Source organism: Oncorhynchus mykiss, chromosome 8 (genome assembly GCF_057628025.1).
Source record: "Oncorhynchus mykiss isolate SJ-2025 chromosome 8, ASM5762802v1, whole genome shotgun sequence".
Taxonomy (NCBI): domain Eukaryota; kingdom Metazoa; phylum Chordata; class Actinopteri; order Salmoniformes; family Salmonidae; genus Oncorhynchus; species Oncorhynchus mykiss.
Window position 1 is genome coordinate 38,717,038 of NC_143029.1, and position 17,377 is coordinate 38,734,414.

The window sequence follows — 17,377 nt, forward strand, 5'->3', positions numbered from 1 at the left end:
TACCGATTAATCGGCCAATTTTTTAAATTTAATTTATTTGTAATAATGACAATTACAACAATACTGAATGAACATTTTAACTTAATATAATACATCAATAAAATCAATTTAGCCTCAAGTAAATAATGAAACATGTTCAATTTGGTTTAAATAATGCAAAAACAATGTGTTGGAGAAGAAAGTGAAAGTGCAATATGTGCTATGTAAGAAAGCTAAAGTTTCAGTTCCTTGCTCAGAACATGAGAACATATGAAAGCTGGTGGTTCCTTTTAACATGAGTCTTCAATATTCCCAGGTAAGAAGTTTTAGGTTGTAGTTATTATTGGAATTACAGGACTATTTCCGTCTATACCATTTGTATTTCATTAACCTTTGACTTTTGGATGTTCTTATAGGCACTTTAGTATTGACAGTGTAACAGTATAGCTTCCGTCCCTCTCCTCGCTCCTCCCTGGGCTTGAACCAGCAACACAACGACAACAGCCACCATCAAAGCAGCGTTACCCATGCAGAGCAAGGGGAACAACTACTAGAAAGCTCAGAGCGAGTGACGTTTGAAACGCTATTAGCGCGCGCTAACTAGCTAGCAATTTCACTTAGGTTACATCAGCCTCATCTCGGGAGTTGATAGGCTTGAAGTCATAAACAGCGGAAGAGCTGCTGGCAAAACCCACAAAAGTGCTGTTTGAATGAATATTTACATGCCTGCTTCTGCCTACCACCGCTCAGTCAGATACTTAGATACGTGTATGCTTGTATGCTCAGACAGATTATATGCAATGCAGGACACGCTAGATAATATCTAGTAATATCATCAACCATGTGTAGTTAACTAGTGATTATGATTGATTGTTTTTTATAAGATAAGTTTAATGCTAGCTAGCAACTTACCATGGCTTACTGCATTTGCGTAACAGGCATTCTCCTTGTGGAGTGCAATGAGAGAGAGGCCGGTTGTTATTGCGTTGGACTAGTTAACTGTAAGGTTGCAAGATTGGATCCCCCGAGCTGACAAGGTGAAAATCTGTCGTTCTGCCCCTGAACAAGGCAGTTAACCCACCGTTCCTAGGCCGTCATTGAAAATAATAATGTGTTCTTAACTGACTTCCCTAGTTAAATAAAGGTATAAAAAATATATATATATATTTTTTTAAATCGGCAAATCGGTGCCCAAAAATATCGATTTCCGATTGTTATGAAAACTTGAAATCGGCCCTAATTAATTGGCCTTTCCGATAAATCGGTCGACCTCTACTCAGGACATATGGTTTCCAGTTTGCATGAAGTCCAGTGAAGTTCCTTGAGGGCCATCATGGTATTGGCTTGAGGGGGATATATATGGCTGTGACAATGACAGGAGAATTCTGTCATGTTGTTACAGGAGTTGTTGTATGGTGTTACAATTACACCATGAGTCTTGAAACATACACCCTCACCCCTCTTCTTCCCAGAGAGATGTTTATACCTGTCGGCACAATTTACAAAGAATCCAGGTGGCTGTACCGACTCCAACAGCATATCCAGAGAGAGCCATGTTTCCGTGAAACAGTGTATTTTACAATCCCTCTGGAAAGCAACCCTTCTCCTAATGTCGTAGACCTTGTTATCTACCCAGCCCTAGTGAGGACCATGAGCCTCCTAGGTTTTGAATAAAAGTCAATGTACACAGAAGAGGACAGAAAATAGCTTTCCTCCGGCTACACCATGGTGCACCACAAAGAGTGCTGTTGACTGTAGACATTCATTGTAAAACAAATCAAATCAAAGTTTATTTGTCAAGTGTGCCGAATACAACAGACCTTACAGTGAAATGCTTACTTACAGGCTCTAACTAATAGTGTAAAAAAGGTGTTAGGTGAACAATAGGTAATTACAGAAATAAAACAACAGGCTATATACAGTAGCGAGGCTATAAAGGTTGCGAAGTTACATACAGACACCGGATAGTCAGGCTGATTGAGGTAGTATGTACATGTAGATATGGTTAAAGTGACAATGCATATATGATAAACAGAAATTAGCAGCAGAGTAAAAAGAGTGTGTGGGGGGGGGGGGGGGGGGGGGGGGGGGGTTGGAGGGGCACACAATGCAAATAGTCGGCTTCAGTAAAAACTGTTTAAAGCCATTTGGTCCTAGACTTGGCACGGTCATTATATGGAGGAGACCAAGGTGCAGCGTGCTAAGCGTACATACTTATTTTAATGGGAGAACATAAACTGAACAAAACAACAAAATGAACCGTGACGCTATTATGGCTAGTGCAGACAGGCAACTAAACATAGACTAAGAACCCACAAGCTACCCAGGGAATATGGCTACCTAAATATGGTCCCCAATCAGAGACAACGATAAACAGCTGCCTCTGATTGAGAACCAATCTAGGCAACCATAGACATATAAACCACAAGACTTACAAAAACCCCTAGACAATACAAAAACTAAACAAACCCCCCTCGTCAAACCTTGACCTTACCAAAATAATAAAGAAAACTAAGATAACTAAGCTCAGGGCGTGACACTCTGGTACCCCGTGGCATGTGGTAGTAGAGAGAACATTATATGACTGGGGTGGCTGTGGTCTTTGACAATTGCTAGGGCCTTCCTCTGATGGCAGGCAGCTTTGTGGCTGTATGCACTCCCCTCTGTAGTGCCTTGCGGTCGGAGGCCGAGCAATTGCCCTACCATGTTGCAGCTGTAGAACCTTTTGAGGATCTCAGGACCCATGCCAAATCTTTTTAGTTTCCTGAGGGGGAATAGGCTTTGTTGTGCCCTCTTCACGTCTTTCTTGGTGTGTTTGGACCATTCTAGATTGTTATTGATGTGGACACCAAGGAACTTGAAGCTCTCAACCTGCTCCACTACAGCCCCATCGATGAGAATGGGGGCGTGCTCGGTCCTCCTTTTCCTGTAGTCCACAATGATCTCCGTAGTCTTGGTTACTTTGAGGGATAGGTTGTTATTCTGGCACCACCCTTCCATGTCATTGACCTCCTCCCTATAGGGAGGTCTCGTCGTTGTCAGTGATCAGGCCTACCACTGTTGTGTCATCTGCAAACTTGGCAATACAGTCGTGGGTGAACAGGGAGTACAGGAAGGGAATGAGCACCCCTGTGGAGCTCCAGTGTTGAGGATCAGCGTGGCAGATGTGTTGCTACCTACCCTCACCACCTGGGGGGCGGCCCGTCAGGAAGTCCAGGACCCAGTTGCAGAGGGAGGTGTTTAGTCCCAGGATCCTTAGCTTAGTGATGAGCTTTGAGGGTACTATGGTGTTGAACGCTGAGCTGTAGTCAATGAATAGCATTCTCACATAAGTGTTCCTTTTGTCCAGGTGGGAAAGGGCTGTGTGAGGTGCAATAGAGATTGCATTATCTGTGGATCTGTTTGGGCGGTATGCAAATTGGAGTGGGTCTAGGGTTTCTGGGATAATGGTGTTGATGTGAGCCATTACCAACCTTTCAAAACACTTCATGGCTACGGACGTGAGTGCTAAGAGTCTGTAGTCATTTAGGCAGGTTGCCTTTGTGTTCTTGGGCACAGGGACTATGGTGGTCTGCTTGAAACATGTTGGTTTTACAGACTCAATTAGGGACATGTTGAAAATATCAGTGAAGACACCTGCCAGTTGGTCATCACATGCCCAGAGCACACGTCCTGGTAATCCGTCTGGCCACGCAGCCTTGTGTATGTTGACCTGTTTAAAGGTCTTATTCACGTCGGCTACGGAGAGCGTGATCAGACAGTCGTCCGGAACAGCTGATGCTCTCATGCATGCCTCAGTGTTGCTTGCCTCGAAGCGAGCATAGAAGTGATTTAGCTCGTCTGGTAGGCTCGTGGCTGTGCTTCCCTTTGTACTCTTTAATAGTTTGCAAGCCCTGCCACATAAGACGAGCGTCGGAACCGGTGTAGTACGATTCGAATCTTAGCCCTGTATTGACGCTTTGCTTGTTTGATGGTTCGTCGCAGGGCATAGCAGGATTTCTTGTAAGCTCCTGGGTCCCCCACCTTGAAAGCGGCAGCTCTACCCTTTAGCTCAGTGCAAATGTTGCCTGTAATTCAAGGCTTCTGGTTGGGGAACGTACGTACAGTCACTGTGAGAACGACATCCTTGATGCACTTATTGATAAAGCCTGTGACTGATGTGGTGTACTCCTCAATGCCATCAGAAGAATCCTGGAACATGTTCCAGTCTGTGACAGCAAAACAGTCCTGTAGTTTAGCATCTGCTTAATCTGACCACTTTTTTTATAGACTGAGTCACTGGTGCTTCCTGCTTTAATTTTCGCTTGTAAGCAGGAATCAGGAGGATAGATTTGTGGTCGGATTTACCAAATGGAGGGCGAGGGAGAGCTTTGTACGGATCTTTCTGTGTGGAGTACTGGTGATCTCTAATTTTTTCCCCTCTGATTGCACATTTAACATGTGCATTTAACATGTGCAACATGAAATTTGGTAGAACTGATTTAAGTTTCCCTGCATTAATGTCTCTGGCCACTAGGAGCACCGCCTCTGGGTGAGTGGTTTCCTGTTTGCTTATTTCCTTATACAGCTGACAGAGTGCGGTCTTCGTGACAGCATCTGTCTGTGGTGGTAAATAAAAAGCCATGAAAAGTATAGCTGAAAACTCTCTAGGCAAGTACAATTTATCACAATATACTCTACTTCGGACACGCAAAATCTAAAGACTGCCTTAGACCGTGTGTTTTAATCGGTTATTTTGTGAATATATACTACATGATACTAATGTATGTGGATACCTACTTGTCAAACATCTCATTCCAAAATGATGGGCCAAATATGGATTTGGTCCCCCCTTTGCTGCTATAACAACCTCCAGTCTTATGGGAAGGCTTTCCACTCAATGTTGGAACATTGCTGAGGGGACTTACTTCCATTCAGTTTGCTGCTAGAACAACCTCCAGTCTTCTGGGAAGGCTTTCCACTCAATGTTGGAACATTGTTGAGGGGACTTACTTCCATTCAGTCACAACAGCATTAGTGAGGTCGGGCACTGATGTTGGGCGATTAGGCCTCGCTCGCAGTCGGCATTCCAATTCATCCCAAAGGTGATTGATGGGGTTGAGGTCAGGGCTCTGTGGAGGACAGTCAAGTTCTTCCACATCTATCTTGACAAACCATTCCTGTATGGACCTCGCTTTGTGCTCACAGGCATTGTCATGCTGAAACAGGAACGGGCCTTCCCCAAACTGTTGCCACAAAGGTGGAAGCATAGAACTGTCTAGAATGTCAAGTATGTCGTGGTGTTAAGATCTCCATTCACTGAAACTAAGGGGCCTAGCCCGAACCATTAAAAACAGCCTCAGACCATTATTCCTCCTCCACCAAACGTTACAGTTGGCACTATGCATTGGAGCAGGTAGTGTTCTCCTGGCATCTGCCAAACCCAGATTCGTCTATTGGACTGCCAGATGGTGAAGTGTGATTCATCACTCCAAAAGAGTTTGTATACTCATACCATGCTAATTTAAAATAAAGACCATAAAATATATTCTGTGTGTATATATATATTTTTTTTGGGGGGGGGGGGGGAGTTACAATAATTCACCAACAATAAACATTTATCCCTTTGATATTTCTGAAGAAACCTTTGCTCCCCCAAAAAATCTTTGAGTTATAATTGTGATGAGTCATATATCTGTGGAATAGCATATATATTTTTTTGAGTGTTCAAAGTTTCCACGAGCACAGTGGTCTCCATCATTGGGAAATGGAAAAAATATGGAACAACCCAGACTCTGTCTAGAGCTGGCTGTCTGAACAAACTGAGCAACTAGGCAAGATGGACCTTGGATCAGGGAGTGGACCAAGAACCCAATGACCAGTCTGACAGAAGTACAGAGTTTATTGGCTGAGATGAGACAAACTGCCAGACGGACAACAGTCTCTATAGTGCTTCACGGATCTGTGCTTTATGGGAGAGTGGCCTCTCGGAAGCCTCTGCTGACAAACAGGCTAATGATAGAATGGCTGGAGTTTGCAAAAAAGGCATATGAAAGACTCTGAGATCATAGGGCAAAATATTCTGTGGTCTGATGAGACAAAAATTTGGCCTGAATGCAAAGCACTATGTCTGGAGAAAACCAGGCACAGCTCATCACCCATCTAACACCATCCTTACCGTGGTGCATGGTGGTGGCAGTTTCATGCTATGGGGATGCTCTTCGCTGGGAGACTGTTAAGGATAGAGGGAACAATGAATGGAGTCAAATAAATGCAACTCCTTGATGAGAACCTGCTTTGACCTTAGACTCGGGTAAAGATTTATGTTCCAACAGGACAATGACCTTAAGCATATAGCCAAAGCCCAAACTGGGCTACATTCCAAACACTTAGAAGCCACACCCTCTCCCCTCAGCTCTCAAATTAAGTGGACATTTCTGATGACGTATCATGATGTTTGACAAGTTGACACTTGCAGGGCAAGGGAAGAATGAACACATTTTATCTTGACCGCTCTTGCCCGGAAATGTGTCACTAATCCCACGGTTGTGTTTTCAGTCATCATGGAACTGTTGTGTGTGCCTTACATCCTACTATATCAACTAAATTGAAAATGACAATGTATAAGTGTGATGTCAGGGAAAGCTATGTGCACAAGCTAATGTTTCCAAAAGCTAACCAAACAAAATCATAATCACTTTTATGATACGTTTTTGAGACGTCATGTGCATTAGTAGCACAATTTCTAACTTATCTACATTCGTTTTTACTTACACTTGTATAACTTGCTTTCTTCTCAATATTAATGTTGTTTTTAATTTTTGGAGTTTTCTTAGCGGTTGTACAATCATTGTGAATTGAATTATGGGGTATTTCAGGCTCCGGAGTGAACATAATTGTACCCTCGCAAACTCAATCAAAAATGGGGGCTGAGAGACTTACATTGCCAACTTCCCTTGCTTTTCTAATAATTTGGACCAACGACAAAGATGGCCGCGGGGATTCCCCATAGGGCATATGGTGAGGGTAAGAGGAGGAGGGTGTGTTTTTTTATAAGTTTGAAACGCAGCCCTGGAATGTCTTGAGAACAAGAATGTGAGTCGCCCAGCAAAAGCACAGATTTGAATCCTTTTGAAAATCTGTGGAAAGCGTTAAACCGCTCCCGATTTAACGTTAAGGTAGATCGGGAGTGGTGGTTCACAGCAATCTTCAAGTCTTTCCACAAAATAAAAAATCTGCAAGGAGTAATTGGAGAAAATCCCCAAATACAGATGTGCAAAGCTCATATAGACATACAAAAAATGACTCAAAGCTGTAATCAGCGCCAAAGGTGCTTCTAAAAGTATTGACAAAGGCGTGTAAATAATTATGTAAATGAGATATTTCTGTATTTCATTTTCCAAAAATGTGCAAACATGTTTCACTTTGTCATTATAGGGTATTGTGTGTATACGGGTGAGAGAGAAATCTATTTAATCCATTTTGAATGCAGGCTGTAAAACAACAAAATGTGGAATTATGTCAAGTGGTATGAATACATTCTGAACGCACTGTATTTATTTATTTAACCTTTATTTCTATATGCATAGTCACTTTAACCATATCTACATGTACATACTACCTCAATCAGCCTGACTAACCTGACTAATCTGTACGTAGCCTCGCTACTGTATATAGGCTGTCTTTTTACTGTTGTTTTATTTCTTTACTTACCCATTGTTCACCTAACACCTTTTTGCACTATTGGTTAGAGCCTGTAAGTAAGCATTTCACTGTAAGGTCTGTTGTATTCAGCGCACGTGACAAATAAACTTTAATTTGATTTGATTTAACCAGGTGAGTCTTAAGAAAAAATAGTTATTTATACTAAAAAAAATATATAAATGCAACATGCAACAATTTCAAAGGTTTTACTGAGTTACAGTTCATATAAGGAAATCAGTCAATTGAAATAAATAAATTAGGCCCTAATCTATGGATTTCACATGACTGAATACAGATATGCATCTGTTGGTCACAGATACATAAAAAAAAGGTAGGGACGTGGATCAGAAAACACGTCAATATCTGGTGTGACCAACATTTCCCTCATGCAGTGTGACATATCTCCTTTGCATAGAATTGATCAAGCTATTGATTGTGGCCTGTGGAATGTTGTCCCACTCTTCTTCAATGGCTATGCGAAGTTGCTGGATATTAGTGGGAACTGGAACACTCTGCCATACACGTCGATCCAGAGCATCCCAAACATGCTCAATGGGTGACATGTCTTGTGAGTATGCAGGCCATGGAAGAACTGGGACACTTTCAGCTTTCAGGAATTGTGTAAAGATCCTTGCAACACGGGGCTGTGTATTATCATGCTGAAACATGAGGTGATTGAGGCGCATGAATGGCTAGACAATGGGCCTCAGGATCTCATCACGGTATCTCTTGGCATTCAAATTGCCATCAGCAAACCGCTCGCCGACACGACCCAATACACGTGACACGACCCAATACACGTGGTCTGCGGTTGTGAGGCCAGTTGGACATACTGCCAAATTCCCTAAAACAACATTGGAGGCAGTTTATGGTAGACAAATTAATATTCAGTTCTCTGGCAACAGCTCTGGTAGAATTCCTGCAGTCAGCATGCCAATTGCACTCTCCCTCAAAACTTGAGACATCTTTGGCATTGTGTTCTGTGACAACTGCACATTTTAGAATGGCCTTTTATTGTTCCCAGCACAAGGTGCACCTTTGTAATTATCATGCTGTTTAATTAGCTTCTTGATGTGCCTCACTTGTCAGGTGGATGGATTTTCTTGGCAAAGGAGAAATACTCACTAGTAGAGATGTAAACAAATGTGTGTATTGAAAATGTCTGGGATTTTTTATTTCAGTTCATGAAACATGAAACCAACACTGTTTCATTTATATTTTGTTCAGTATACAAAGATGGCCTGGAAGATATACACAAATGAAAAACAGCAGTAACAAACACTGGAAGCTGTCCTTGGCAGCATATACAAAATATTATTAATCATAATAGTAGTATTGTCAATGGCAATTTGTACTCCCCTTGTACCAAACATGTTGATCAATCATCCAGTTCGTTTTTAATCCAACATAAATCAGATGTACTTCAGACCACCATCACAGATTAGGCATATTGATTTGTTGTTTTATTCCCTCCTGATAAGAGTTGTTTGTCCTTAGAGGTCTGATGACTTGATTGATTCACCACAGTAAAGTAAAACAGCTTAAGTCAAGCTAACAGACACTGAGGAAGTGTGTAATGATGTTCAAATACTACATAGTACTTGACGTCATACCAAACCTGTGCTCTGTACCAAACCACAGTATAGGATTCCATTTAGAACAGACTCTGCATTCCTGTTCAGTCTCCACCCAGCAGTGATGACATGTACTGAAGCACCTTTTCTCCTCTATGTATACATTTAAGGGACATTGGTGACGTATACATTTATTTTAATGTGAAACACATACATTGAATATTATATACAGTCAGTATATGTTACAAGCAACAGATACTAACAATAATGCCATCCTAAATTACAAAGTACAATGAGGGTCAACGGTAAAACCATATCTTTGTCCAGCATGAGACATTACATTCAAACTTTTTAAAAATTAAATTCATCTTTCTTTTGGGCACAACACACACATACAGCTTTCAATGAGCACACGAGTCCCTACCGCTACATTGCGTTCAGAGTCTTAAAGGTAAGGGGTAAACCAATGTCACCAAGAAGTAGTCTGATCTGGATAGATCTATCAGTGAACCCGTGACCTCTGAACTCTGACTCACTTGGACTGCTTCAGGTTCTGGTTCAAGTCAGAGGTTTTTGTCCCAGCCGGAGAACTCCTCATCAGCCAGAGCCTGGTCGAAGGGGAAGCGATCAAAGTTGATGTAGCACGGACCCTGGAGGAAAAGAGGGGGGGGTGAAGGGGAGCTCATATCATTGGCTGCCTGGGAATGACGGTCACACTGGATACGGCAGCTACAGTGCCTTGCGAAAGTATTCGGCCCCCTTGAACTTTGCGACCTTTTTGCCACATTTCAGGCTTCAAACGTAAAGATATAAAACTGTATTTTTTTGTAAAGAATCAACAACAAGTGGGACACAATCATGAAGTGGAACAACATTTATTGGATATTTCAAACTTTTTTAACAAATCAAAAACTGAAAAATTGGGCGTGCAAAATTATTCAGCCCCCTTAAGTTAATACTTTGTAGCGCCACCTTTTGCTGCGATTACAGCTGTAAGTCGCTTGGGGTATGTCTCTATCAGTTTTGCACATCGAGAGACTGAAATTTTTTCCCATTCCTCCTTGCAAAACAGCTCGAGCTCAGTGAGGTTGGATGGAGAGCATTTGTGAACAGCAGTTTTCAGTTCTTTCCACAGATTCTCGATTGGATTCAGGTCTGGACTTTGACTTGGCCAGTCTAACACCTGGATATGTTTATTTTTGAACCATTCCATTGTAGATTTTGCTTTATGTTTTGGATCATTGTCTTGTTGGAAGACAAATCTCCGCCCCAGTCTCAGGTCTTTTGCAGACTCCATCAGGTTTTCTTCCAGAATGGTCCTGTATTTGGCTCCATCCATCTTCCCATCAATTTTAACCATCTTCCCTGTCCCTGCTGAAGAAAAGCAGGCCCAAACCATGATGCTGCCACCACCATGTTTGACAGTGGGCATGGTGTGTTCAGGGTGATGAGCTGTGTTGCTTTTACGCCAAACATAACGTTTTGCATTGTTGCCAAAAAGTTCAATTTTGGTTTCATCTGACCAGAGCACCTTCTTCCACATTTAAACGACACTTTTTATGGATATCTTTAAGAAATGGCTTTCTTCTTGCCACTTCCATAAAGGCCAGATTTGTGCAATATACGACTGATTGTTGTCCTATGGACAGAGTCTCCCACCTCAGCTGTAGATCTCTGCAGTTCATCCAGAGTGATCATGGGCCTCTTGGCTGCATCTCTGATCAGTCTTCTCCTTGTATGAGCTGAAAGTTTAGTGCGACAGCCAGGTCTTAATTAGATTTGCAGTGGTCTGATACTCCTTCCATTTCAATATTATCGCTTGCACAGTGCTCCTTGGGATGTTTAAAGCTTGGGAAATCTTTTTGTATCCAAATCCGGCTTTAAACTTCTTCACAACAGTATCACGGACCTGCCTGGTGTGTTCCTTGTTCTTCATGATGCTCTCTGCGCTTTTAACGGACCTCTGAGACTATCACAGTGCAGGTGCATTTATACGGAGACTTGATTACACACAGGTGGATTGTATTTATCATCATTAGTCATTTAGGTCAACATTGGATCATTCAGAGATCCTCACTGAACTTCTGGAGAGAGTTTGCTGCACTGAAAGTAAAGGGGCTGAATACTTTTGCACGCCCAGTTTTTGATTTGTTAAAAAAGTTTGAAATATCCAATAAATGTCGTTCCACTTCATGACTGTGTCCCACTTGTTGTTGATTCTTCACAAAAAAATACAGTTTTATATCTTTATGTTTGAAGCCTGAAATGTGGCAAAAGGTCGCAAAGTTCAAGGGGGCCGAATACTTTCGCAAGGCACTGTACTTAAGGGCAAAACACATTTACTGAGGTCCAAAATAGGGGAGGGTAATCAAACATATTTTTATGCTTTGCGGAGGGTTGTGTGTTTTTTTTATTGGGCACAGGGGAGTGTGTGTCTTTTCCCTGGTTTACATTAGCTCTTTTGTGGATTTCTTATATACTTTCTTCCATCCTAGTCAAATTTCCTCATCTGCTTGCATGCACCTCCCATATATTAATGTGCACTATGCTTTTCCACACGCTAACTTTTACTATACCATAATATTGTCAACCAGTCTAACTGTCTATCCTGCCCTCTATCCACCATTCGCAGTGTCACACCCTGATCTGTTTCAACTGTCTTTGTGCTTGTCTCCAACCCCTCCAGGTGTCACCTATCTTCCCCATTATCCCCAGTGTATTTATACCAGTGCTCTCTGTCTGTTGCCAGTTAGTTTTGTTCATCAAGCCTACCAGCAGTTTTCCCCTTGCTCCTGTCTTTTTCTAGTTTTCACGTTTTTAACCATTCTGCCTGCCCTGACCCTGAGCCTGCCTGCCATTCTGTACCTTTTGGACTCTGATCTGAATTACTGATCTATTCCTGCCCTTGACCTCTCATTTTGCCAGCCCCCTGTTCTATTAATAAACTTGTGTTACTTCGACACTGTCTGCATCTACGTCTTCTCCTGAAACGTGATACACAGTGACAATAGTTGTAGGTGGATCAGTTGTCCAGATCTGCGGTAGGCTAAGTAGCGACCATACCACGCATAAAAGCATTCAAAGCTGCATCAATTATCATTATGAATCCACAGGAACAAATAGGAATAGCTGATATCCACCTGAGAGGCCAGGTGCATCATTATATGCATAAAAGAACAGTGAAGACATGATACATGCAGCTCAAAAAGCTCCCCTATTGATCTTGTACAATTATCCTGCCTAGACTAGCCTTCCACACCAAAATGCTATGAATAATTGCATTTTGTTTTCAAATTAGTACAAAATTCTACTCTTGGTTGCAGTGAAAATGCCCTAGCACCATGGCCTGATGACTCTGGCTGTCCCCATCCCCAGTCTAACTGGTCCATCTGGTTGTGCTGCTGATCCAGTTTCTGCACTTCTGCCATTGGCTATGAAACCCTGACCTGTTTCTCTCTAGGTTGCTGCCTTTCTAGGAAATGTTTTCTAGCCACTGTTCTCCTACATCTGCATTGCAGAATGTGCTTATATGAATTTTTTAGGACAAATAAAATCTATCAATCCAAACTGTGTAACGGCCATTTGATGAATGGAAAGAGACATCTGTTACAAAATAACAAAAAGTTTAATGACATTCAGAGATTGTCAAGCCAAGTCTTGGATACTAGGTAGGCCTACAAGGTAGGGAGGGAAGTATTTTCTGTTTGTCCAGATTTACATAGTCTATTTCAAATCAAATCAGATTTTACTTGTCACATACACATGGTTGGGAGATGTTAATGTGAGTGAAGAGAAATGCTTGTGCTTCTAGTTCCGACAGTGCAGAAATATCTAACAAGTAATCTAACTATTCCCCAACAACAACCTAATACACACATCTAAATGGGTGAATGAGAATATGAACATATATGGATAAGCGATGGCCGAGCGGCATAGGCAAGGTGCAATAGATGGTATAAAATACAGTATATGCATGTGATATGAGTAATGTAAGATATGTAAACATTATTAAAGATATGTAAACATTATTATTGTTTAGAGTGGCATTGTATGAAGTGACTAGCGATCCATTTATTAAAGTTGCATTGTTTGGGTCACAATATAGGCAGCAGCCTCTCTGAGTTTGTGAATGTTTAGCAGTCTGATGGCCTTGAGATAGAAGCTGTTTTTCAGTCTCTCGGTCCCAGCTTTGATGCACCTGTACTGACCTAGCCTTCTGGATGGTAGCGGTGTGAACAGGCAGTAGCTTGGGTGGTTGATGTCCTTGATGATCTTTTTGGCCTTCCTGTGGTGCTGTAGGTGTCATGGAGGGCAGGTAGTTTGCCCCGGGTGATGCGTTGTGAAGACAGCACCACCCTCTGGAGAGCCTTGCGGTTGAGGGCGGTGCAGTTGCCGTACCAGCCTGACAGGATGCTCTCGATTGTGCATCTCTAAAAGTTGGCAGGGTATTGGGGGACAAGCCAAATTTCTTCAGCCTCCTGAGGTTGAAGAGGTGCAGGTGCACCTTCTTTACCACACTGTCTGTGTGGGTGGACCATTTCAGTTTGTCTGTAATGTGTACACTTAGGAACTTAAACTTTTCCACCTTCTCCACTGCTGTCCCGTCGATGTGGATAGGAAGGGTGCTCCCTCTGCTGTTTTCTGAAGTCCACGATTGATTTAAAATCAGCCACGGAGAAGGAGAGGTGAAGGAGAGGTGGGGGCACAGTCCTTGTTAGCGGTCCGCCATGGTGGCACTGTATTATCCTCAGTGGGCAAAGAAGGTGTTTAGTTTGTCTGGAAGTGTGACGTTGGTGTCCGTGACATGGCTGGTTTTCTTTTTGTTGTCCTTGATTTCCTGTAGACCCTGCCACATGCGTCTCGTGTCCAAGCAGTTGATTTGCGAATCCACCTTGTTCCTGTACTGGCATTTCGCTTGTTTGATTGCCTTGTGGAGGGAATAACTATACTGTTTATATTTAGTCATATTTCCAGACCTCTTTCCATGGTTAAAAGAGGTGGATCGCGCTTTCAGTTTTGCGCGAATGCTGCCATCCATCCACGGTTTCTGGTTAGGGTAGGTTTTAATAGTCACAGTGGGTACATCTCCAATGGAAAAGCACGGTGGTGGAGCCGATTCCGACAACATATCCAGAGAGAGCCATTTTTCCGTGAAGCAGAGAATGTTACAATCTCTGATATCTCTATGGAAGGCAACCCTTGCTCGAATTTGTGGTGTTGAAAACACAAACCAATATTAAAGTGCTCGAAGACGGTATGCTTAGTTTATTGTTTGTGCATTGGCACAGAAATCTGTTGGTGAAAAATTCATTGCATATATTTTATATAATTATAAACATGGCATCAGAATCAATGTCTGCTGCCAGCTCTGATCGTAGTGTAATGAAACAGGCAGGAGAGTGAGCCCGTCCGTGGTGGTCGGCGAACCCTCAACTTTCTGGCCCGTAGCCCTGCATGGCATCAACTCTGCCACAAAAGCATGCTGTGGCAAAGTCAAAATCCACATTTATAAACACAGGGTCGCTACAGTTATTTGTATTAGTGGTCCCCACCCCCACCAGTACATTTCTGACTGTCCCTTACCACTCAATCTGTAACATGAATGTCACTTGATCTTTATAAAGTGTGAAAACCTATTGCTGGAAAAATGTTTTCACTAAAAAGACAACAGCTGTTGAAAATAAATTTGGGATGACTCGCGGCTTTTGGGAAACCGTAGGGGTAAGAGTCCGCTGTGGTGTTCATATGTCGCTGCATCAAAATCTTTCTTGCGGTGGTGGATGGCTGTGTTATAGGGGCAAAAACTCCTGGTTCGAATCCAACCGGTATCACAACCGGTCGTTATTGGGAGTCCCATAGGGAGGTGCACAATAGTCCCAATGTTGGCCGTTGTAGGCCATAAGAATGTGTTCTTAACTGACTTGCCTAGTAAAATAAAGGTTAAATTTAAATATATGTATATAAATAAAAATGTAAGATTCTTCTAGCCCCTTCATATTAATGGTATCTGTTGCTTTTATATAAGTCTTACTTGTCACGCCCTGGCCATAGAGAGGCTTTTATTCTCTATTTTGGTTAGGCCAGGGTGTGACTAGGGTGGGAATTCTAGTTTCTTTATTTCTATGTTTTCTGTTTCTATGTTTTGGCCGGGTATGGTTCTCAATAAGGGACAGCTGTCCATCGTTGTCTCTGATTGGGAATCATACTTAGGCAGCCTGTTTTCCACCTTAATAGTGGGTAGTTGACTTTGCTAGTGGCCTGTATAGTCCTAGTAAGCGTCACGTTAGTTTTTGTTCTTTCTTGTTTTTGTTGGCGACATTCAAAATCAAAATAAATGTACGCTCACAGCGCTGCACCTTGGTCCGGTCATTTCCCTGACGACGTTCGTGACAGAACTACCCACCACGCGGCGTGGCTAGGAGGAGCAGCATTTCCTGGAGGACATGGGAGGAGATCTTGGAAGGTAAGGGACCCTGGGCATAGGCTGGAGAGTATCGGTGTCCAAGGGAGGAGAAAGAGGCGGCGAAAGCAGAGCGGCGACAATACGAGGAGTTGGCACAGCGGAGCAGGCACGAGAGGCAGCCCCCCCCCCAAAAAATTGGGGAGGCACACAAGGAGATTGGCTAAGTCAGGTTGGAGACCTGAGCTAACTCCTTGTGCTTACCGCAGGGAGTGTGGTACTGCGCCGCATCGGCAAGGCTAGAGTGGGCATCCAGCCAGGACGGATGGTGCGGCACAGCACATCTGGCCGCCAGTGCATCTCTACGGCCCAGGATATCCTGCCTCCAGTATGTCTCCCCAGCCTGGTAAGCCCTGTGGCAGCTCCACGCACCAGGCTGCCTATACTTATCCTCACTCCAGTGATGATCCATGGCACGAAGCCTCCAGTGATGATCCATGGCCCGAAGCCTCCAGTAATGATCCATGGATGGTACAAAGCCTCCAGTGATGATCCATGGCCTGGAGCCTCCAGTGAGGATCCATGGCACGGAGCCTCCAGTGATGATGGTGTAGTACTAGTACTACCAGTACAGTTGGTATCTTTCTCTATATAGGCATGCCTTACTTTTTTGGACCATTTATCCAGAATGAGCAGCATCTACGTTTGGCTACATACAGACCGTTATTGGAATTCCCACGAGAGAGTAACAGTTAATGTTTTAACCTTTTATTTAACTAGGCAAGCAATTCTTATTTTCAATGACAGCCTTGGGTTAACAGGGGCTGAACAACAGATGTTTACCTTGTCAGCTTGGACTTTGATTTGAACTTGCAACCTTTCGGTTACTAGTCCAACGATCTAACCACTAGGCTACCCTGCCGCAATGTGATTGGATGTTAATTACTTGACTAGGCTACATATTTGACCTAGGTGGTTTAATTTTAATTTTTTTGGCAGTGAAACGAGGCTACTCAGGCGAGAAAAACAAATCTGAATTGACTATTTGAAAATATCAACCACATTTTTATTTGGCATACCCCGGCGGATTGTGCTTACACCTGGGGGTGCACATACCCCAGTTTGGGAATAGCCGTTATAGACCATAGAGTGTACAAACTAATGTCCCTAAAAATGATAAAGTATTCATACCCATTTATAAATCCTTCGAAGGACACCTTTTAAAGTTACCTGCTGTGGCTAGACTGACCTTGCGTATGAGTCTGATTGTAGGAGCCTCCACCTGGCCCACACGCAGCTTGTGCCAGTTCATACTGCTGAACCACCTAGAGTGGAACACAGGAAATGGGGAGCGGGTGAGAGTCCTCAGAGAGAGAGAGAGACCAAATAATGGGTCATACACACTGGACGGTTGGGTCATCATTGTTACCTGTGGTGGCGTACATCTTTAATCCCATTCTTGGTGTTTCCCAGCCTCTGACCCGGTCGAGGCCTATGGGCCATAACACAACATCAATAACCAATCAAAACACTTACACTTAACTGAGACATAGTTAGAACAGCACCTAACACCCCAGAACATAGGGTGGCCCATCTCTCACCTGCACAGTTTACTGATGAGGGACTTGGCCCCCTCGCCCATGTAAGGTGGGAACTTGAGCACCCCGTCCAAAATTTTAGGGTAGATCTTCGCGGGCTCGGAACTGGAGAATGGAGGGCTGAAAGGTAAAACAGTATTTTA

General features: G+C 43.0%; 1 protein-coding gene across 2 annotated transcripts in view; it reads right to left on the reverse strand.

Annotated features, from left to right (window-relative positions):
* Positions 1–8,810: 8,810 nt before the first annotated feature.
* LOC110529892 (cGMP-dependent protein kinase 2) overlaps positions 8,811–17,377 on the reverse strand; it is a 44,021-nt gene continuing 35,454 nt past the window's right edge. For both annotated transcript variants that reach the window (XR_016497785.1, XM_021612548.3), the window contains exons 18-21: positions 17,238–17,354; positions 17,066–17,128; positions 16,886–16,961; positions 8,811–9,886 (exon numbers count right to left, since the gene is read on the reverse strand). Coding sequence is in view for 1 of the 2 variants with exons in the window: in XM_021612548.3 (XP_021468223.1) it covers positions 9,800–9,886; positions 16,886–16,961; positions 17,066–17,128; positions 17,238–17,354 (343 nt within the window). In the remaining variant the exon portion in view is untranslated. The remainder of the gene's footprint in view (positions 9,887–16,885; positions 16,962–17,065; positions 17,129–17,237; positions 17,355–17,377) is intronic.